The sequence below is a fragment of the Phaenicophaeus curvirostris genome, chromosome 17, assembly GCF_032191515.1.
Source record: "Phaenicophaeus curvirostris isolate KB17595 chromosome 17, BPBGC_Pcur_1.0, whole genome shotgun sequence".
In the NCBI taxonomy this organism is placed as follows: Eukaryota; Metazoa; Chordata; class Aves; order Cuculiformes; family Cuculidae; genus Phaenicophaeus; species Phaenicophaeus curvirostris.
In genome coordinates this window covers 8,437,531-8,461,361 of record NC_091408.1, presented here as the reverse complement: position 1 = coordinate 8,461,361, position 23,831 = coordinate 8,437,531, and the positions used below count along the sequence as shown (strand labels likewise).

Genomic DNA, 23,831 nt, shown 5'->3' with positions numbered 1-23,831 from the left:
GCAAAAAGTACAATGGCTGCAACTTCCCGTGTTTTATGTGCCTTCCTTCTTCCCAGCAAATGCCAGATAAATTTAATTTAAAATGAGAGTTCAGTCTGCTAAATTTTGTGCTGTAGCGGAGACCGCATCTGATCCTTAAAAGACTAAGGAGTCTTTTATGTTAGAATTTCATATGTGAATCAAGATACTGCTGATGTAGCTCCTCGCGTTGTAGGGAAGCGCCAGAGCATTCCCATTTTTTACTTCTAGGCAGTTGTTGATGCCGTTGGCTTATGTTGTATTGGTGCCTCTGCTGCAACAGCCACTAACTTGCAGCTGAACTTGTGCCGTTACATATTTTAACAATATTGAAAATACAAAGTGTTTCTGCTTTAACAGCTGGTGCAAATTAAGTGTTGTTAGTGCTACTGGGAGGTGGCAGTTGAAGATGCTGTCTTTCTCATCCTGCCTTTCTGAGTTACTGTCAAGGGCGGTAAATGGTGTGGGACACCTGACTTCAGGGACAGAAGTGGGACTGGGCTTTTTGAGAATTTGCTATTGTTTTGAAGAACTGGAAATCTTACATGAGTGAGGAGACAGTTTTTATTTACCACCCTCTTGGAAGGTAGAAAGTCTGCTGGTATGTTAAGTGATCACTCACATGTCAGGGAAAACAGATGGTTGTGTTGTGCTGCACTGGTGTGTGGTCAGGAATCCTGTGCTACTGCTGGCAGCAGGACCGGCCTTGTCTGTGATAGACAAGCTTGAATTGTTTTTGTTTTTCTGCTGTTTTGACTTAAAAATAGGCTATAGAAATGAAATGCCTGACAAGGTTGTGGAGACTGGCACCTGTCCTGTGTGTCCTTACCTCTCCCAGATTCCCTTGTTCCCTGGCTGAGAATCTCCTGGGTTCTGGATCAGTTTCCATCTGGTTTTGTGTGTGTGTTATACCTCTGGGTGCTCCCTCCCTGGCTAGCTGATGTGCTCTGCAGCAGGAAGCTTGAGCCTGGCATTCAGGGTGATGATGTGGGTGTGCAGCCACCCACCTGCCCTGCTGCCTACTCACTGCCTTATCCTGTCTGGATGACAACTCCCTGGTATGCGCGTGGTGGGGCCTTAGTGGCACTGCACTCCATCGGTGGCAAGGGGGTTCTGAAAGAGCTGATCGTTGGCATTGGTCCTCTGGGAGGCCATTGGGTCTGGCCGAGTCCAACCTGAGCCCAGTGACAGATTTTCTCAGGTAATTGCATCTCATGGTGTAGCACAAAGGTGAAAATCAGACAGCACATGGGAGCAAAAGCATTCAGATGAACTCTTCCAGAAGCTATGTGAAGGTTTAGGTAATATTCAGTAATGTGTGGGAATGATGCCCTGGGTTAGGGAGATGTTGGCAGCATCTGCAGAATATGGGGACTTCCATTTCATGGTATTCCTTTCATTGTCACTTTTCTCCCCCTCTGCAATAGAGCCGCATAGCAATTCGTGTTCCTTGGTCTGAAATAATCAGTGTATCTGACAGCACGGTTTCCATTGGGAACAAGCATTCAGCTGGTTTGAGTGGTGGTTTAATAGAAATGTTTGGTACTTCCATGTATCCACATTCTTCGGAGAGGAGTGTCTTTAATACCGGAAGTAATGACATTACGGCATGTAACTGGCATTTTTTTAATGGCAATAATATTGGGATGGAGTCATCCTTTTATCTGAGCCAGGCATATGTAATTGTACATAAAATAGTAATTGTGTGTATTAAGTTGTAGAGAGAGAAAAACATTCTTTACTGTTTTTCGCCATGTGTACATTGGCTTGTTGTGCTTCCCTGGTAGATGCTGTCTGCAAAACAGCTTTCTTCAGAGTGTGTGTGTGAATTTGTTAACATCGAGCACTAAAAAAAATTAAGGGTTTATTTAAAGTGGAGGTAATCAAGGCCAGGTTGGATGGGGCTTTGAACAACCTGATCCAGTAGGAGGTGTCCCTGCGCATGGCCGGGGGGTTGGAACTGAATGATTTTCAAGTTCCCCTCTGACCCAACCAATTCTTTAATTCTATGATGAAATATTGAATTATTAATTGTATTTTGCCGTAACTGCAGACAGATGCAATGGAAGCCTGGTGCTGGGCTGAGGATAGTCCCTCCAGTGTTAGCGTCTACCACAGGCTCACAGATACATTCTGTACTCGAAACTATGATCACACAACTTTTCAAAGAAACCTTCCACTGAGTGCTGATGTTGCTCAGAAGTGGTGAAGAGTTGATGCTTTCCTGTGAATGTGAAAGTTGAATAGTTTTAATTTCAGCTTGGGATTTTGTGTGTGTTTGGTTTATGTCCATCTGTTCCCTGCCTAACTTGAAGATAGATTTTAAATTTTTTTTCTGTTGCTACATTGACTAAATGAAGGTTGATTCACCCTGATTAAGGGAATGAAAGGTTTTATTCTCCCTTTCCTTCTTTGGGCTAAACTTATTACTTCAATGTTCATTCAGGGGGTCATTAGGAGCAAAGGTGGTAGATCTTTTTATTTTTTTATTTTTGATTTTATTACATTTCCTCTGTGCTTCTTCCCTGTGAGCTTTTTGGAATGAGTGAAACACTAGGCAGGTGAGAGCCCTCTTGCCTTGCAGCAAGGCTGCTGTTGCCATCAGTAGCCTGGCAGGTCTGTGTGAGCTCTTTGCCATGTGTCACCTGGATGTTTGCTCTGAGTAGGTGGCTACTAAGAGGATGTGTTGGCTTTTGTTCTTCTAGAAGAGCAGGTCTGTGCTTTGGGGATAAACCAGTCCTAGAACTGGAATTTAGTCTAACATTGAATTAGAAGCCTTTTATCAATACCTTCTACCAATTACTAGGTGTGTGGGTACAGCTTTTATTGAGAGTGCACAACAACTGGTTTTGCTATGCTAGGTCATGTTGTCTGAACGCTCAAATGTGACCTCTCTCGTGATTTAGTTTAGATGTGCATTTCAAGAAGGTAGCAACTGCAATCGAAGCTCTTTTCTTAGATTGTAAATGGTGGATGAGAGAATACACACCTGTATTTTAAGTTGTCTTGTAGAGATTTCTCCCTGAAAAAGATACCTACTTAATTCTCTCAACATCAGGGATGAGCGTGATGTACTTCAAAACACGTTTTTCTGTTTTTTCCTTAAAGATGCTCATTCTCTAGATGTAGTTTACCAGGGATTATTGCAGCTGGCTGAGAGGAAAACGTGCTAAGTTGTTCAAAAACATTGGTTAGAAAATTGACAGCCACCATCTGTAAGAAAGACAGATGGTAGTGGTCTGTGCGAAAGTGAGCCTATGGATGCTGGTGACGACTTGCAGACCTGCCATCCCTAAACAAGCTTAGAATTGTTCACTTGTGCAGACAGAATTTTTTTTTCCACTTGTAAAATGTTTGAGGTACACAAAATGAGGCTGAGTTATTAGGTTCTGGCATGTGATAGATGGATTTGATATAAAAAAGCTTTGAAAAAAAATGGTACTTTTTATAATGCTAATAAGGTCTGACAGCCTAATGATGGCAAGTAGGCAGTGCTCTGCAGAAGCAGGAACTACATGTTTGCAGATATTGACAGTTTCTTGTAAAGGATGTGCTCATTTGGAGACATTCTACAAAAGATCCCAAGCTAGAAAGTGGAAACAGGTTCATGGATATAGAAATTTAATTAACAAATAGTTCCGTGAAGTGGCTGTAAATCAAGCTGGACACTTGTGCAAGACTAGCGGGTCCTGGTATACACAGGGATTGGAATGAAAAGAGGATTCTGGAATTCTGAATTTATTATCTAATCTGGCACTTAACTACCGTGACGTATTTTCACTGACCTTTGGTTCTGAGACAAATGAATAAGTAGTCCTCAGTGCCCCACAAGCAGTAAATGGGTGATGCTGTGGTGATAGCTGCTCACTTGGTATCTTTATCAGTAAGTTTTTATTACAGATGTCTGAGAGAATTATTTCCCAAGCACTAGAAGCTGTCCCTCCCGTCTGTTAAAATTACAAACATGCAGTTTAAAACATGGAAGCGATCTGAAACAAAGCAGTTTTTAAAAGGCTGAGTTATCCAGAGGTTTGGTCCATTATGCTTCAGCAATATGTTACGTGGTGGATGGTAACTGCGTGTATAGACTTGCAAGAATAAATAACACTTGGAATAAAGCACAAGTTTCTTCTTCTTTCCTAGAGCTCCGCTGCATCCCAGGGCAGTTTGCGTGTCGGAGTGGTACCATCCAGTGCATTCCTTCAAGTTGGCAGTGTGATGGATGGCCTACCTGCGAGGATGAGAGTGATGAAGTTGACTGTCCAGGTAAAAAAAGCTGAAAAGACCACCCATCTCAGCATTAGCTTGTTTTTCAGCAATACTTTGACTCTTTAAGATCACTTGCTTATTTATATTTGGAAGTGGAGATTGTTTGGTAGAATTGTGCCCGTTATTAACAAACTTTAAGTTGGCTTCTCTTAGTTTTGTGCAACTAACGCTACAAATGTGGTTTTGCTTGCCTGAATTATCCTTCCGTTCTTACAGTCTGAGCAGGTGTCCTGGATGTGAGGAGAGTTTATAGTCTAAGAATACACCTTGCAACGCAATTTTTTCCATGTTGGGAATTAAACCAAAATGATGCAATTCAGAGTGGCTGTTTTGGTGGTATGAGTATATCCTTCAAACTGTGCTGGGTGACACTGTTGGACTTGGGTAGAGAGCCTGTTTTATTGCTCCCTGTTCTGATTATGCTTCTTGTGCTTAAGTGGAGAACTTTGTTTTATCGAACAACTGGGTGTATTTATTCTTCATAAGCTCTTGTGGTCATATGCTTTCAGGAGCCTGTCTCCAGCACTGGTTCTCTTCTAAAGCTACTGGGTACTGACTTTAATAAACAAGTAAACAAATTTTTTATTATGCATAAATATATATATATATATATAAAAAAATCACAATTTTGAACACTTTCACTTGTTCTTGACAAACAGGCCAGTGAACACCTTTTATGTGTGTCTTAATAGTGAAAGGACCTGTAATCTTTTTTTTGCTAAGAACAATGAAGCAGGAATCTGAAAGCATGAATTGAACTGTGGCATAATTCAGATTTTTTATCTCTACAGTGTGACTAAATTACAGTCGGAAAAACTGTTTTAAGTTCTTTGCCAAGTAAACTACGTAGTTTGCCTGGGAGAGAATCACATGAACTTTGTCACATTGTCATCACAGCGTTCAGTCTGTTGTCATTTTGAGTTTTGAGCTATATTAGCAATGCTACAAGACAGTAATGTTGATATTGTACAGCAACAAACTCTTCTAAATATTTCTTGTTTCTAGTGAAATTACAGAAGTAAATATTAACACTCAAACTTTGGAACTCTGCTATAGTTAAATATCTCCCCAGTGTGTGCTATGCACAAATATTTAAAATAATGTGTTCGGTGCTCTTTCTATAAAGCTTTTGGCTAATTTGTGTGAGTGCGTATATTTGCAGCACAGGGAAGAAAACTGTTGGCATCTTCTTCTGATGTGGAAAATTAAGCTGTGCTATCAATATTTTGCTTAAGAGCGTTCTTTGATGTGGAGGTCCTAAAGAAAAGTACTTTTATAGTTGTGCTGGTGTTATTCCTTGTTTTTAGCCAACTTTGGACAAATGCGTAAAACTAGGGACCTAATAAAATTCTGGCGGTTAACGGAGGTCAATGGCTAGCGGAAAGCAGAGACATGTTAATGTTTGGATTTACTGAGAATGCCTTGAAGCTATCACTTTTGGGAATATTGGAAAACAGTAGAAAACAGTATTTTTATCTTCTCTTGTTGCCTAATGTATTAGTCAACAATTTGAGTTGTTGCATGGAGGATGCAACAGGATGATGCTGACTCAAGGACTGGGGTTACAAAGAATATTTGGTTTATGGCTAGGAAGAGGATTTTATGAAAGTAATATTTCTCAATGGATAGGCTCTGCTTTTGACTTAGGGGTGTAGGTCTTGCAGGACTGTCTGGCTGACATGGTGTGGAGAATGTTAAGTTACTAAATGAAAGGAGATATGTGGGAATGACATCATCATATCTGTACACAGGAAAAGGAGAATAACATACATAGGCAACACTAGAGGGGAAAATGACAGACAGCATAGAGAAGGAAAGTATTCCACTTAGTGAGAAGAGTAATTGGATAAGTAATTGGTGAAAAGGCTCTGCTCAGTAGAACAGCCAGAAAGTTGGGTGTGGCTTTTGTGAAAGAACTGAGATATTTGCACAGTAACGCAAGGAGTGTAGCCAGGAAACCAGAGGAACAAGAACTACTGGTGCAGAGTATAAAATCTCTACTACACCTGTAACAGAAAACTGGTGGGATAGCATTGGGACCTGCAGTGGCTGCTGAAGGGCATGTGTTATCCAGAACCGTCAAGAATAAGGATGGGCTGGTGTGCAGGTGAATTGAGTGATGCAGTATAAAAGACACTAGCATGAATGAATGTAAATCTGAGGCCGGAATAAGTTTGGAAGTTTCTTATGTTGGGGAAAGCAAGATGTATGTGACTAGTCATAGGAGAGGCTAAGTCCTGGGCCGTTGGCTGGGGAGCTAATGCTGCTAATAATAGTAGCAGAGTGTCATACTCGGGAGGGATAGCTTTCTGCTTGGCCGCTGAATTAACAAGAAATGATGCAGCTTTAAATTTAGAAAACACCTTTGGGTTTAGATGAACAATTGTGAGATGATTCAGCTAATTTTAAACACTTTGTAATTAACGTTCTTAATCTCAATAAAGGCAGACTGAATACCAAAAGAACCAGTTAGTGAATCCACCTGGACTTGTGAAACTTGGAGAATTAAAATATCTCTAAATTAAAAGGTATGAAATCTCTCTGCAGCATGAAAAGAAAGCTTGCAAGAAAGGACTCTGAATCTAGTTCAGCCTTTGAGCTGCTAATGGCACACTGTAATGTGAGCAACTCAGAAGAGATCAGTGACTGTGAGTTAGGGTTCTGTAGTGGTGATGAAGGTGTGTTTCAGTGGCTACTTAGTTGTGCTCACATTTTCAGAGGTTTAATACAAAGCCATTTTAAGTTATTTGACACCTGGCTTAGTTCACACTTTTTAGGCCTGATTTCATTCATGTTAGTATCGAAACTCCTATTAAAATAAGAGGAACATTATTTAATATATTAGTCTGGTAATTGTGTTGTCTGAAGCACAAAAAACACCCAAAACCCCCGGACTTTTTTATTAGAATAACTTATTTTGGCATTTTTTTCAGAACACAATTAGGTGAGACATTAATTTGTTTACAGTCTGAATCAGTGTATGAAATGCCTGGTTTTGCCACACCACATATTTCTCTGAAGATTGTCATCATTGCTGGTTTTATTCTTAAGATCTCTTTTCAGAATGACCTTTTCCCTTTAAAACATGGAATTCCTTTCTGTCCCAAACTTGCAATGTGTAAAGCACTGTTCCTGCTGTCCTTCCCACTAGGCACACAAATGTCAGTGGGATCTGCAGCGGCGATTACCCTCCATTCATCTCTCTAGTGACTAAAACCGTTGGCTGTTTGCTCTTGTGAGCTGTGAAGGTTTATTTATCACATTCCTGCAGCTCTCTTCTTAAGCCATGGAGACTCATGAAATCTGTGAAGACTCATGAAATCTGTGAACTGTTCCATATCAGTAGTAACTGATCCTAAAAATAGTTTATCCTAAAGTCATGTTTTCTGTGAAATGGTAGGAACGGGCATTAATACCTTAAACAGGGTCTTGTAGAAATGAGAATTTATTATTTCTACTCACTTCCTCTCGCATTTCTGTACAAGTAATCAAAGCAGGAACTTTTTCACCTTTATAGAAGTTCTATACTTAAACCCATAACAAGGAAAGGCTCTGCAGTTTGCTATCTGCTGCTCATTACATTTCCAGCTTTGCTTCTACCAGAATATCAGATCACCTTCTTTGCAGGCTGCCTTGTCAAAACTCATTTTCAGCAGTACGAGTGGAGCAGGGTTTAGTATAGCTCTTGCCCTTAACCTGTGTTCCGTTATGCTGCAGGCTCAATCTTAGTTTCTTTTACGTATGAAGAGAGAACTCTTAAATTCCAGTGCTTTTTGTAAATCTATACCAGTGTTTCAGCTTGCAGTTATATTGGTAATTGTTCTGTTTCCTTCCTTCCTTTATTTATTTTTTTAAAAAATGGAATTATTTCGAGGAATAAATGATCGGGTTGTTCTGACAGCAGTCCTTGGGTTTCTCCCAGCATCTAAATTTGCAGACCTTCAGCTCACCCTGTAGTGCACACCCTTACCTAGTGCCACATTCTTAATTTATAAGATATTTCTCAGTACAGTTTGTGAAATGTGCTTGGTCAGAAGCAGAAACACTGAAAAGTTTCAGCAAGCTGAATTCTTAGTGTTCCCACAGCCCTGATCCTGAGGCTGCAGTCATCACAAGGGCAGCTGGCTGTCCTGGCTGGGGCCGTGCAGGGGCACCAGGGGTGAGTAGTGGCTAGCTGCCCTGCAATTCTGTGGCAAACAGTGTGATTTCATATAATTTTATGTTGAGACTGAAGCCAAATTTCATACAGAAACAGTCTTGCTAGGAAGCAAACAGTAAATGCTAATCTTGAGCGATGCCATCTTGTGTGCTGTTCTTAAGGACTTCCCAGACATACTGTATCAGGAAGAAACATGCAGCCTTGGAACTCAATTGCCCCAGCACATATACACTAGATCAGCTTTGAGTGCAGAGCCTCCTCTGTGGGACCAGCTGAAGGTATGGCCAGTGATTGGTAAAGCATCAGGTGGAGTGCTGTGTTCTGCAGTGATCATAAACAGCTTTGTGGTTTTTTTCACCAAGGATTTTGTATTTGCTTGAAATGACATTTGTGCACTTTTTAGTACATCTCCTTTTTTTAAAGCTAGCTAATGACGATTAAGACCACTGATTGCTTCCACACCTTCTCTGAGTCTTTACTGAACTCCTGTATGGTGCATCCTTTTTACCCTGTGTTGTGTTTAAATTATAAGCTCTTTACTGCCCACCTATTACTTTGAATAGGGCTCAGCACAGCAAGTTGCTGTTCTTGGTTGGCATCTATTTCCTAGCATAACTCAACTGATAATATAAAGTGTGGAGCTGCTTGATGCAAGAAGAATCACTCCTTGCTGGGGACTTATGAACTGTATTTCCGAATCTTTAGGCAAAAAAAATGGATTTAGTCCTGAAGTTCTCTCACTACTCAGATTACCAGATAGAATTAAAAGCTTTCCAAGCTTTTAGTAAGTAGCATGCTGGACAGAAAATTTGAAGCTTAGGGGGCAAGGCAGCTTTTAACTTGAATTTTGAGTATCTGTGTTTGAATAGAAGCGACTCAAATCTTGGAACAAATAAGATGTGACAAGACCCTGGTTGCTTCACAGACAGTTTAGTTTTGACGTGATTTGGTGTAGTACATTCATCCTCGTGAAGGGCTTATCTTGAGTGACTTGTCATCTGTGACACAGGAACTCTGGAACTCCCCAAAATCCAATCTCCTTTATGAGTCCTGACTTTACGAAGACCTATCTATATTACAGTCAGTGTCTTCTGTCTGCTTGCCTTTTTTTTTGCTGCAAAGCAGATCTTAGTGTGTGTGGCAGATTGCAGTTTCTCTTCTTCCTCCTCCAAACACTGTTTCCCGTTTGGCGTCATGTTTGTTCCCCCATGCAGTGCTGCTCGGCATGTATACATTCTAGCCTGTTCCTGTCTCAGCTGATGCCAGCTCTCACTTTTGTGTGGTCTCAGCTCTGTGGCTTGCGTTCAATTTGCACTACTTTACTTTTTTCCTCCTTTCACTTGGTCCGAATGATGGAGGCACTGAGGGGCCTGAAAAAGTAGCTTTCTGCTCTACTTGTGTGCTTGGCTTTCATGTGCAAAGAAAGCACTGCTGAGATCCTGTGGATAAATGCTGCAGATAATCTCCATGGATATACACAGAGGAGTATAGACAATATAGCTGAATTCCTTCCAGCCACTCTGAATAATGGGCAAGATCATATTTCTTTCAGATTTAAACTTGACTGTCCTCTCAGTTTTTTCCATATCCCCAACAGGAACAGCAAAACTTGTACGCATGGCACAAAGCTTTTTCTGAGAGTTAGCAGGGCTGTGTTTTGCAGCTGCAGTGGCAGCGCTTGTTCAGCTAACAGGTAGCTTGAAATGTGAGCAAAATTTCTTCCCTTTCCAAATTCTTAATTTTTGTTCTGAATAATCATTGAACTGTTTTGATTCAGATCTGAAAAAGCCTAGAGGTATAAAATGTAGTAGGAGCCATCCAGCACAGCAGATTTCCATCCTGAATTGGTAGCTTGAAGTTTTAAACAGCTGAAAATAATCACACTCAGCAGAGTTGGGCAGTTTTCTTGATGTATAGCACTGTACTTAAACTGCAGTTGTGCTAGAGCGGGTTAGATAGCAACTGTAAATTGGAAGGAGCTGGGTGAATACTAATCATGACTTGATCCATTTGGAAACAGATTTGAGGATGCTCCAGTCCTCAACACGATACTATTTGAAGGGAGAAAAAGAATCATACTGCATGAATTTTCCTTTAAACTAATTTTCCCCTTTTTTCCACCAACTAACAAGTAAATTACATTACAAATTGTACAAAGTCAAGGGAAACAGAACTATCTGTCTTGACTAGAAAAGTACTACTGCTGCCATTATTGCTTCTTGTGGTTGTAGCATCTAGAAGAATAAAGGCTTGGAAAACAGCTGATCTTCCAAAATTTGATAGCTTTCAGAATATTAACTGTGCACATAAGCAATAAAAATGATGGCTTTTCCTTTCTGAAACACTCAGGCATGGTTAGGTTGTGATCTTCTCGCTTAGGTTGTTATCTTAAAGCTTAGTCCATGGCACTATTAATTTATTTTTAAAGATAAAAATATTTTTATAACGGAAGCAGAAACAGCAAGGTACATAGAAAATTCTTCTGCAGAGTATTGAAAAAGTACAGGGGAAATCAAATCCAATGACACCTTTGCTACCAGAATCTGCAGCAGCTTTTCATGGAAGTCAAATGACTTTGAGGCTTGTTAGCATCTTTCTTTACTGCCCTGGAAAAACTTGTCATCATTGCTTTTCTCAGAGACTGAAAAATTAGGTCAAATAGAAGGAATTTAATGTTTGAAGAGTACCAGTTTATTAAGCAGTTGACAGTGGTCGGGCTTGAAGGTGAAGCGACTTGTGGTGCTGATTCTACCACTTCAGTCCTGCAGTGACTCTGCTGTGCAGGCAGATGCTGAGGCAGGAATGAGTGTCCAGCGTTCTGGATGAGGGCTGATTGAACTCGCCTTGTCTGGGATCTGTGTAGCTATTTTTCAAAGCATCTGGCATAAATTCTGTCAGTTTAAGATGTTAGCCCAAGTAACCCTTTCTTAACCTTGGATGTTAAAACCTGTGAACTTCTGTTTGGCTCCCAGGGGAGGTAAATTAAGTCCTCGTGGGTGTTCTCTTTAGTCGTGGAAGGTCAGCCATATGGTGTTGCATCTGCTCTCACTTCTGAAAGGGAACTAATTCTTTGCGTGTTTGGTTCTTACTGGTCCTTCGGGTTTAGTTGTTACCTTTTAATGTCATGGGAAAGTAGAGCTTCCCATGCTTAGCTTAGATCATCTTTGATAAAGCATTCTACATTAATTGAATTAATTGGTGTGATTTTTGAAGTCTTATTATAATTAAAGATTTGCTTTTGTAGTGTCTCAGTATTGCTCTGAAAATCATAGTGTAAACACTGCTACTGAACCATAAGTATTAAGAACGGTCAGATTCTAAAACTAAAAGTAGATTGGCCTTTAAATTAATAAAAAGTAATCAGTAGTCTTCCCTGTCAAATTATTTTACCATTTTGTGTCCTTTGAAATGTATGCCACCTGAATTTCTTGGCACTAACTTCTTGCCTGTGATAAATAACTTATTCTAATATGGAACAGTCGAATCGCTGCCTTATTCCTGTAAGGCCATGTGAGTGCATTGTGCACAGCCATTTCTTAATGGATGTTCTCTATAGACTTGTAATTCTTTGGATAACGTGATAATTAAATATCCCTTGCTTATCCCATTAACCGAGGGCAAACTTGGTATGCTAGAGCCAGATGAATGCAAAGCTACTCTGCTGTTCCTGGGCTCCAGCTAGTGATTATTTTTGCTGGTCCATGCTAACTGTTGATCAGAGGAGTGCACTGTTAGAATGTGGTTCTGCTGGAGATCTTTCACCCCAGGTTATACACGCTGAGCAGTCTCCAATTCTGGGTTTAAATTACTGTGAAATTGCTGTGGACCTCTTTCTTGTTGAAGGTAGTCTGAAAGGAAAGTTTTATTGATGTAGTTTTGAATATATTTCAAACAGATGTGGCTAAACATGTTGAAGAAGACTCTGTAGCTCCTCTTTATTTGAGACTGTGACTGGTTGATTTGGTTTAGCAAGGCTAAATAGAACTGATCAGCATTAAAGGAAAATAAGCTGATTTTTTTTTTTTAAATCTAGAAATTAATGTCTGTGGAGCTCTTTGCTGCTTAAATTCTTATTATCTTTAATAACATCTAGTAGTACTAAACAACACAGTAGTAGATATTTCTAATGCTTTCATTCTTGGGTTCTCTTTTTAAGGTTCCCTTTGTTTCCTCTTTAATTTTTCTCAGTGCTCGTCTCTTTCTCAAAGGTTTCTCTCCACCACTGTGCCAGCCTTCCTACTTAGGATCTTGCTAGTTTTGCTGGCCACAGACCATGCTGCAGCATCTCCACCTGAACTGTGTGTTCCTTATTTACTCCTGGTAGGCAAATCAAGCCCTCCAGCCCCTTTCCTGGAATAACATCCTGCACTGTGTTCTTTCTAAGTTATTGAATCCAGTTGTCACATGTGCCCATTCCAACCCCTGACACTGAGATGAGGGCATGGTGTGTATGTGGTTTTTTGGTTTTTTTTCAGAAATAGTAAACTTAACATTTCCTTTAGGTATTTGAGGGAAACTGAAAAACCTTTCTCTTCTGGCTGAAGATAGGTTTCTTTTCCCAGTTTACTAGTTTTAATTTTGTTCTAGATTTCAAAGAACATGTTGGAAAACGGAGAAATTGTCTTACATCCTTGAACGCCCAGCTGAGAAAGGAAGCAGTTGGAGAGTGGGTAGTCTTGTAAGCAGGAACAGATAAAATGCCCTGGGGATATTGTGCTTGCTGCAGCAACTGAAATGACCAGCACTGAGTCCTGTGTACAACTGCAGACTCTTTAAGAATCTGCCAAAATACTTAGCTTACTCTGCAAGATTTATGTGATGGCTTCTTTGGTTCTTTTGTGAGTATTTTAGTTATGTGCTGTCTGAAATGACCAAGTGTCATTGCAGGGATCTACCATCTTTGTTTACCTGGCAGTGTTACTTACCATCTGTGTCTTGAATTCAAACCCAGAGGAAGTTTAATAAATGACATCTGCCTTTGTTTGCAACTTTCACCAGTACTGACTGTTTCTTCTGGTCTCCAGGCTTGACAGGGGACCAGCGAACTTACCATGGGAAGGAGAATGTGGACTCCAGGCACAGTCGAGGGAGAGGAGGAGAGACAACCCGCTTTCACACTGTCAATGTGGCACAGCCTGTGCGATTTAGCAGTAAGTTGCAGACTGGGAAATCTGGGCCATTTCTCTGCTCATTAGTTTAGCAATTTAGGCTAGGAGAAATTAATAACAGATTTCTCTCTTGCAGAGCGTTTTAAACAAATTTTATTCACATGCAGTGCTTTTTAAAACTTTTGTGCATTTGTTTTATATATGTTTTGTTATACTGCATAAGTTATATAGCAGGCCAATACATGCAAAGAGTTCTATTTGCCTAGTAATCCTGTTTTTGTAAAACCAGTTTCAGTTTTCCGGTACAAGTCATTGCAATTGCAGAAAACTAAGCCCATGATTTAAGTGATTGTTTCTGCCTGCAGCAGGGCTGGCAGTCTGGCCCTTGTCTCCTGATGTGAGCTGGCAAGTAGGATTGTTCCCCTGGAAGGTGAGGGGGAAACCAAAATCAATTGCTCTGGATTGAAGTAGTTTTGAAGATTATCTTCAAGATGTTGCACTATTATTAGTTCATTAAGTGCATCTCTGATGATCTAAGTTTTCTATCCTTTTTAATAGGAAAAATATTCATTAGGGAATGGGGAACTTAAGGAAATTCTTCACTTGCTTCTCTAAAGACAAAGCCTGTCAAGGAAGTATGTAGCACTTGAATGGGTTTTGCCCTGTTGCTCCTGTCAGTCAGTCAGGAATCTTCAAATATATCACTTCATGTCATCCTACCAACCTACCTGCTGCACTGCTAGTGTTGCTGTCAGCGTCCTAGTCCCAGCCTTACCTCAAGTGTTATGGATGTCTGCAAGCATCCTTCCCACTGATCATAGCTTGTAGTGATTACCACCTCTCAATCTCTCCAGACTCAAAATGCATAAGTTTCTCCTGCCTTCTTCATCTTACCTTTGTTCTCTCCTTCCTCCAGGGATCATCCAGTGATTTGGGAATGTGAGACAGTGCTGATTAGCCTTGGAGGGAAGCATGGAAGGATGGGACAGGTTAGGAAGAGGATATGGGGGAAAGACAGTGTGGAAGTAATTGTAGTAATTGGGAATGATTGCTTTGGACTATGGTGATCTTCTGAAAAAGACAGTTAGCAAAAGTGACAATTCACCTCTTTGATTTTTTTTTTTTTTTGAGGACAGAAGGGCTTATTAAATAGATACTTCGATTTATCATGGGTTCTGGTAGCTAAATTATGATAAGAAAAATTATAGAGGAAAATAAAGCAATTTAGAAAATTGATACATCAGTATCTAACTATGCTCTGCAATCTGATTCATGCTGTATTTTGTTCTATCTTAGTGATGTGAACAGTAGATCTTAAAAGATCCTGTAGTAATGGAGAATAAGGCAAGAAATTTAATTAAAGGACTTCAAATCTAAGTTGTATGTCATTATTTGATGATAGCAATCACTGCTTTTGAAGGGAATAAAGAAGCTTGAGAACAGGAACTCTGCAAATGCATGCAATGAACATAAAACAGTTTGTGAACTTCAGGTTCCTTTAAGTGTTGTGCAGAATTAATACTGCAAATGCAAGTACTGAAATTATATTTCCCGTCTGTTTTAAATTCAATCTGCCTGTCTCTGTGAATCCCTGTTAGTTACCCATTGCCCCCAAGAATGCCATTCAAAAGCCCTTGGGCCTGTTTCATCCAGAAACGCCTCAAGGCTTTTGTTGCGTATTCCCTCAATGTGGTTAACTGAGAGAAAGCAGAAACAGCAGTTCAAACCCTCACCTTCTTCCTTCCTGAAGATCCACTTTGCAGTAATGTTTTTCCAAAGCAAACAACAGTTGCCCCAGAACCCTCATAGTCTCTAGTGACTGACTATGGGAGTAGGGTTATGTGACTACTACTGATGCTGTTTGTAAAAGCAGGTTAAATATGTCACGGCAAGTTGGATATTTTTCCAGCCACCTAATAGAAAGATAGAACCGTTAAAGTGGCCACCTCCGGTTTTTCCTTCCTGCCTCTTGCTGCTTGTTTTGACTTGGATTGATCAAACTGATTGGATTTATAAAGATATGCTGGGAAATGTCTTCTACAGTAGATCATCAGTCTTAATTCAAGACTTTAAAGGCTCCACGGCACAATGAAACATTACTAGGAGTTTCATCTTTTAAAATACGTTTAAAAAAAAAATTCCTTTATCAAAAGCTGTAGTAAAGTCAGTCTTCTGTGATCTGTAATGTATGTGTCCTGGTGAGGTGAAGTGTATACAGGATGGTGCATGTGCACATCTGAGTAATTATTCATTGCACCATCCTAAGTTTGATTAGGATGTGTTATCTTGGAGATCCTAATTTGGGGGGAATGGTTTCCCTTCTGTTCTTCATGTTTCCTAGGAAAGTGCCCAACAGGGTGGCATCACTACGAGGGAACAGCCAGCTGTTATAGAGTGTATTTAAATGGAGAGAACTACTGGGATGCCGTGCAAACATGTCAGCGAGTGAATGGATCCCTCGCCACCTTCACTGCAGACCAGGAGCTAAGGTTTATCCTGGCGCAGGAGTGGGACTTAGAAGAAAAAACATTTGTAAGGAAGGATCAGCGAAGGTGAGTAGAAAGGAAAGGACAAAGACCTCGCATTACATGAGAATGGTTTGTGTGTGATGCAAATGCTGGTGGTTCATTTCGCTTAGAAAGTCTAATGGTAAAATTGACTTCAGGTTGATAAACCAGTATAAGCATGCTGTTGGCTGTTTGGCAGTGGGCATCTGTGTTTTATGTTTTAATTAATGTTATCAGATAGGCTACTATTCAGCAGAGTCTTTTTATCTCCAGGCTGTCTCTGCAGTGTACTAGTATTCTTGAACTGCAACAGGGAAGATGGATTTTACAGTGACTGCTGCACTACCCTATCTAGAAATAATTCTTTAAGTTTTTCAACAGAAAAATTGAGTACCAGCAGCTTTAACTGGTACTTAAGTACCAGCAACTTTAACAAAGCTGGCAAGTTTGGGATGAGAACACACTAAAAAGCCATTCTGAGTTAGTAGAACTATGTTCTGGTGGCTTTAGATATTTCAGTCTGTTAAATCACAGCAGACAATTACCTTTTTTTGCCTGTGGGTTTTTTTCTGTCTCGTGGGCTGCTGTAATGGAGTGGTTCAGTAATGGTGTACCTCTCTCTGGAGAGTTAGGTGGTTTGATCCAGAACAGTGTGACATAAGTGGCAAATGTTTTTAAAAGACTTGACTTTTGGATGTTTTTGTGTGGTTTTGGAGTTTGAGAAACTGAAATGTTGCCATAACAACTGAATAGGGTGCTTATCATGAGTAGAAATGAAAGAGACAAAGAGTTATTATTTGTAAGCATGGAAAACAATATATTAAGTATTTTCTTCTATTCCTTGACTGTAATCTCTTTGCATTGCCAATGTATGGGCTGAAATATTTTGTAAGTTAGCTTTTACGTATAAAGATATTGGAAGGTTCTGTGTAATTTATTCTGTATAGTTAGCGTGTTTTTAGCTTGTATCTGTAGATTCTCAGTTGTTTGTTGTAGGTTCTGGGTCGGCTATCAGTATGTGATCACCAATCGAAACCACTCTCTAGAAGGTCACTGGGAAGTGGCTTATAAAGGTAGGCGTCTCAAATTATTGCTTAGTTAAATGGCCTGTGGAAACTGTCTTAAAGCATGAATATTGTTTGCAAGAACTACATAACTTCTTTTTCTGATAGTGTTGAAATACTGTAGGGGAGCTCCTTTGCTTTACACTATTAAAATGGAAGAGTTTAATACTTGGGACATGTTTTATTTTCAAGCGTAAGGTTCATGTTTTTTCACACTGACGTCTTATGGAAAGAACATGTCTTTTCAGTTTATTTGGGCTTTCCCCTTGATTAAACTGAGAAAAAGGAAACTGCTCTGTAGTTTCTCGTTCCTTGTGGTGAATGTCTGGATGAACTGCTGATTCCTGATTCTAGTGTTTGCACGGCCTAGTACAGGAAGATTGGGAGTTTGCTTTCTTTAAAAATGGGTAGATTTCGTATACGTCAAAAAAAAATAATCCTGACTTGTGCCGAATAACTCTGGGTTTTTTTCATTTTAAACTACTTCAGATAGTTTACTTAAAGCAAGATAAAATTTGCATAGTCCCAGAAATAATTCCCAGTTTATGTGAGAAACATGAATCTAGTAGGCACCACTGTCTGAACTTTTTTGAATGCAAAACAAGGAGCTCCCTCTGTTGAAAATGCAAAGTTATGTTTCTGTACATTTTATTTATAACTAATTCCGTGGAAGGATTAGGTGGGGTTAGTTAATCTTCAAGTTATTAAATGAACTCTTATGTGTAGAATCAAATGTCTGGTTTAGGTAATGGAAAACAAATTGAAAACAAAGGGTTTTTTTTAAGCGCCAGCACTGAGAATTCCAGTGCAGCATTTGAAAACTGATCTGAATAGTTTTCTTCTCTCATACAATTTTCAGGAATGGAAAATTTGGAGGAAAGACTGTCCGTTAGGTACAGATAGATAAAGGTGAACAGAATTTTGTTAAATGGCTGAGTCTCCAAAAGCGCTTCCTTTGACATGTGAGAAGCCATAGAACCCTGCGTAGCTTTTTACTGACAGTACTTGTGTACTATACTGCTACACACAAAAACTTTGCAGTGTGTTTTTGCTGTCAAAGTGAACAGAGTTGACTGAATATTCAGAAGAAACTGCTCCTTCTTGTGGCAGCAGGAACGTTTTCATGACTTCCTTGAAGTGAAGGAGCTAAAGATGTCTTTGGACAGCAAGGGAGAGGGAAAAAGGAAGGTCCAATGTTTTCTGATAGAAGGAATTTCTGGTCTGGACAAACCTGTTTATATAGGTGGGTTCTCCTGTGGAGCCAAGTTTAAAAAAAGCCTTCTTAAAAGGACTTGCTTGGCTTTTGGAAAGCTGACTGCAGTGCCATCTGCTGACCGAATGTTTAAAAACCAGAGACAAATTATTAACTTAATTTGATGAGTTATATGAATTTAAACCTTCTCAATACCATATATTCTTTTTTTTCCAAGCTTTCCCTTTAATAAAGTGCTACCTATATAAAATCAATTATACAGTAGCAGTCAATAACTTCTGAAAAACATTACTTAAGCTGCACTGACTTGTAGTGAAGCAGACTGAATTCCTAATATGTTTGAAAAGTGATGTAGCATCCCGTAGCTTGGAAATTTTAATTTGTTATTGGGAAATGTGGAAGGTAAGTCCTCCAAAAAAATGGTAGCAGAGCCTAGTTGCATTTAAAAAAATTAAACAAAACCCATCATAACTAACAGTAGCTATTTTTCACAATTGCTCTGTCTCCCATTCACCTTACACTGGTCATGGTCAAAACCAACATTTTAAAAGTTATAAAATGCCTTCAGAGTCTCTTGCGCTGTTTGGAACCTGCTTTTGTGACTGGAAGACCCTGCGTGGCACCGCTCTGTGCTCCCAGAGAGCAGCATGAGGCATGGGAGGGCAGCTCTGCGGTGCACTGCATGGGATAGATGTACACGTGTCTTTGAGGCCCTAGTAGGTGCGTGGAGTGCTAGGTACGGGATTGGTATGTGTTCTCACTCCACTCGCAGCAAGCCAAACTCAGTGTTTGAGGGGGTGCCTAACTATTGGCAGGCAAACCCCATGGGGCTCTGAAAAGCAGCACTTGTAGAGAGATCAGAACATCACTCCTGCTGGTGCAGAATGACAAAATTACCCAGTACTTTGAACACAGCAGCCTCTTCTCTGTGAGTCACCACTTCCCTCCCCGTGTTTGCCTTCCCCTAGAGGAGTGCTGCTAATGGAAGCTAGAGAGGACAGTAGCCTTGTAGCAGACTTTGGTGTGCATTAAATTAGTGATATTACACAGCCTTTCTAAAGCTTTGCATACCCGCAGGCTGCTTATACCAATGCATCTTGTTCTAGGCTCTTCAGAAGTATTTTTACCCCCTGACCCTATCTTTGGTACGGCTATGTCTGAAAATGAAAACGTTCTTTGTGCCCAGCTTCAATGTTTCCATTTTCCTACCCTTCGGCACCATGGTTTACACAGCTGGTATGCTGAAAACTGCTATGAAAAATCTTCATTCCTCTGCAAAAGGAGTAAGTTGGTTTTTGTTTGCATATAACCAGTATGGGGAAATTGGTTAGTTATCCTTCCTACCTTTTGCTCAGTAAATTAAAAAAGGCTGAGGGGGCGTGGAACTTAAATTTCTGCGTTGTTTAAATAAGAGAATCGTAAAGTGTGGTTGTCAGCCACAGTACAGATTTTCACTAAAAATTATTGTAAAGCAGCTATATCAGCCTCAAAATAAAGTATACTTGAAAAAAATGGCAAAAGGCACCTTATTAACTATTACTCTTAAATTATAAACTTCACATGAAAATGAGGAAACACTTATTTCTGCTTTAATTTGAATATAACAAATTCTATTAAATTCTTTCCAGCCAGTTATTAGAACTAGGGGGCGAAAATATAGTAAGAGGAGCTACTGACTTAGAACAAAAGCCATTTTTTCACTTTGTCTTGCATTTCTTTACTACAAAAGGCTTTATACCAATGAGGTATTGATAGTATTTTCAGGTAATATTTGAGACAGATGTTGCTTCTTTGCAAGGAGCGAAGTTTGCTTTTTCTTTAAAGGAGGAAATAAGAATTACAGAATGGCAAGAGAGGACAATTCAGCCCTTCTTTGCCTGCTTTTGCACCTGAAATATTGAAAATTGGGAAGACAGGATATTGCCTTGTCTATCTTGAGATGTAATAAAATCTTGAGGGACATGTGTTTAGTCAAAATGATTATCACAAGATGACCTTCTTGGTCATCTCTTTGGGATGACACGAGGAAGGTGATAGCTCTGTCGAAACATTAACTGGAGGCTGAGGTTATCAGATGTATCAGTTGAGTAGTAAAATGCTGTGTCTGATTCTGGGCCTTGCAGTGCAAAAAGAATGTTGACAAGTCCATGACAAATTGAGGCGAGTTCAGTAGGGGCCAGGACGCTCCTGACCTTTGAGGTGAGGCAGGGGGAATGGGGCTCTTCCAGGGGACCTGACAGCAGCTGCCAGTACTTAGAAAGAGGTTATTAAGAAGATGGAACCAGGTGTGTGGCAGGAGTCAAGGGACGTTAAGCTGAAACAAGAGATTTGAATTGATACCAGAGAAAACTATTTAATTGTGAGGGTAGTCAAGAGTGGAATACGTGCCCAGGGAGGTTGTGCAGCCTCTGTCCTCCGAGATTTTTCTGACCAGATTAGATAAAACCCTGACCAACCTGTTGAGACGTCACAGCTGACTGTACTCTGAGCCAGAGATTGAGCTGGAGACCTCCTCAGGCCTCTTCCAGTCTGAACTTCCCTGTGGGGACCCTCTGAGCTGACCTGCATAGAGTGGAGGGGACAGGCCACCCTCCCTGAGCAGCTCCTTCAGCTGACAGGTCCCAATGCTGCCTGTGTTCCCTCTTTCTGCTTTTGGTAACTGCCTTGAGATCATCAGGAGGAAAAGTGAGTGAATGGAAGACGCCTCAACTTCCTCCGCTACACAGGGATCAAGATGCAGTTAGGGCAATTGAAGCACTAGTGCTTGGCTTCCCTTTCTTAGGCCTGACCTGTTATGAATGTCCTTCAGGCTTGGTCCAGAGAAGATCCAGCTTTTCTTAAGTACCAGGAAAGAGGGAGGGAGCTACGGCAGGCATTGACAGTGAAGCTTAAAATTCTCAGACCACTTGCTTTCCTGTGTCTTGGAGAGGATGCCTGGAAGCATAGCAATTCCTTTAAATACTTAAAATTTGTCAGTTTTGAGCAGTAAATCATCCCTGAGTGCCTCCAGACATATTATAGTTCCCACTCCTTGGAGATCCCTTTTCTAGGCTGTTTTAACATGAAAGTGTGGCTTTTAACTGATGGTCTGCTTATATTTACAAATCACTTAATGTAACAGAATAAACCAAACTCCTGTCTGGCAGGCTGGCAGACACTGCAATATTGATGTGTGTTTCTCTTCTAGGCCAGACTTGTGTTGATATCAAAGACAACATTGTCGATGAAGGCTACTATTTCACTCCAAAAGGGAACGATCCCTGTTTGAGCTGCACTTGTCACAATGGTGAACCCGAAATGTGCGTGGCTGCATTGTGTGAACGGCCCCAGGGGTGTCAACAGTATCGCAAAGACCCTAAGGAGTGCTGCAAATTTACATGTTTAGACCCAGGTGAGAGTTGACTGCCAAGGTTTTGTCAGATCAAATGAGTTCAGTGCTCAACTTGGTTATCTTTGAGTATAACTTTGAAATGATGCATCCTTTCAGTGCCTTGACGTTGCTGGGTACAAATCCCCTGTGGAGAAAGGTTTCAAATCACAGGAAATGAAACACTTCAGACTGTAGTTAGAAATTAGTCATCTTTGATGCTACCTATATAGAAGTAGCAGCAGATGTGGCCCTACTGTGGATCTTCAACAGAGCAACTTGCGTGGTTCCTTTGTCAAGTTTAGCTGTCAGAAAAAGAAAAAAATTCTCTCCTGGGAACTAATTAAGCATCTTTTTGTGGATATGGGCATTTATGTGTATTGAAGTTTGTATGCAGTGATGGCATGGGAAGCAAATTTTACGCATTCTGTTGAGTTTCAGTAATAGTCAGGGCATGCAACCTTGCTTCTTGCATTTGGCATCTTAGTACAACTTCTTGATTTGGATCAGTAAAGTCTTCTGTTGACCCTAATGTAACTGTCTTAGTCATCATTTGGAGATGTAGGCGGTGTGGGCTTATTATTCTGTAAAAAGACTGCAAAATGAGCTGTATCTTTGAGGGTGGTTAAGTACTTGAGCAGATTGTTTGTGGAGTCCCCATCTGTGGGGATACTTAATGCCTGATTGCACTCTGTCCTGGGCACCTGCTCGAGCAGGCGCTGCTTGAACAGGGGTTGGGCTGGATGATCTCGGGACATCCCTTCCAACCTCAGCCAGTCTGTGATGCTGGTATTGCCTGGTATTTTAAAATAACCTAATCTTATGTGAGTGCAATAAGACACTATTGTTCTGAACTCCTATGGAAGACAGAGAAGGCCAGCTCTTTCCATCAGAGGCTTCTGTGTCAGCCTGTTACAAAAAAAGGGTTGCTTATTGGCTTCCAGATTTGCTGTCCATCTTATTTGTCTTAACTACAGAAGTTAATTATGGAAGGCCACAGGCAGCTCCTTGCTGTCATTCACGTTTGTTCTGAGGGTTAAGCTTAACAGATGTTCATGGCTTGTGTTGCAGGTCGATCGGTGAAAGAGTGGGGAGAAAGCAGGAGTCTTCCTCCCACTCTTACCAGCAGAGTTAAGACTTTCTTTGCTTTTTTTATCTTCAGGACCAGTGTCAGCAAAGCATCATCCAGCAGACAGGATAAGGCGACCCACAATAACCTCGTGCCGTGTTCTTTAATCCTTGCTTATTGCTGTGGGTCTTAACTATTTCATGAATAGTGATTTGAAGAGTGTATTTTGCCACATCCGTTCTGATCCTTAAGCTCTTCCTTCTGCACTGATGCTAAATAAGGCTGTTTCATTATACTCTTGCCTGAAGTGTTCTGGGTTTTTTAGTAACTTAGTTTGAGAGAGGAATCATCAGGTAGTTGTCAGGCTTCCTTCATAATGAAGTTACTTTAGCTAGGGATAAACACGGAAATTTTTAAATGAAGCATTTCAGTTTTCCTTCTGGGTGTTTATAAATGACTATTCCAGATGACAAAATTAATTAATTACTTCCATTAATCAGCATGTATTTATCCTTGTCCAATTCTTATATATATCTTCCCTAAGCTTTGTTGCAAGGGAGAAAAAAACCCAGTTCACTAATAAACAGTAAGTAAATTAGTCACCCAAGGAGGGAGTAGGGGACAATAAATCCTACTGTTGGGTTGGCAGATAATCAGCTCTTGCAGTGTGAGTGGGTGAGCAATGATTCCAAGTGGATAACAAATATTACTTAAGGACTTGATAGTAGGGAAATTTTTCAGTGGTGGGAGTAAGCTGAGCAATCACAGCTATACTTTCTTGAAAGAAGATTCGCCTCATTTAGTTGAGGATAAATAGCAGAGGAAGATCTTTTATGCACTAATGCTGAAGCCAGGGTAGTCTGTCTGTTGCAGCTCCATGGATGTGGCAGATAATAATTTTAATGTGTGCCTCTTGTTTAGACAGATCTGTGACTCTTATTTGTGGAAAGGAAATAAAAGACTTTGAAAAAGCTGATGGTACAGAAGTTTTTCTAGTGACTAAACCAGTGTAGTTAAAGGGTATTACTACTGCATTAAGTGTAAAACAGCCTTTCTA

General features: G+C 40.3%; 1 protein-coding gene across 1 annotated transcript in view; it reads left to right on the top strand.

The window, feature by feature from the left end:
• Nucleotides 1-23,831, top strand: part of DGCR2 (DiGeorge syndrome critical region gene 2) — a 46,221-nt gene that overhangs the window by 13,685 nt on the left and 8,705 nt on the right. The window contains exons 2-7 of the mRNA XM_069871258.1: nucleotides 4,162-4,284; nucleotides 13,471-13,596; nucleotides 15,896-16,106; nucleotides 17,058-17,134; nucleotides 19,445-19,621; nucleotides 21,526-21,729. Coding sequence (XP_069727359.1) covers nucleotides 4,162-4,284; nucleotides 13,471-13,596; nucleotides 15,896-16,106; nucleotides 17,058-17,134; nucleotides 19,445-19,621; nucleotides 21,526-21,729 — 918 coding nt within the window. The remainder of the gene's footprint in view (nucleotides 1-4,161; nucleotides 4,285-13,470; nucleotides 13,597-15,895; nucleotides 16,107-17,057; nucleotides 17,135-19,444; nucleotides 19,622-21,525; nucleotides 21,730-23,831) is intronic.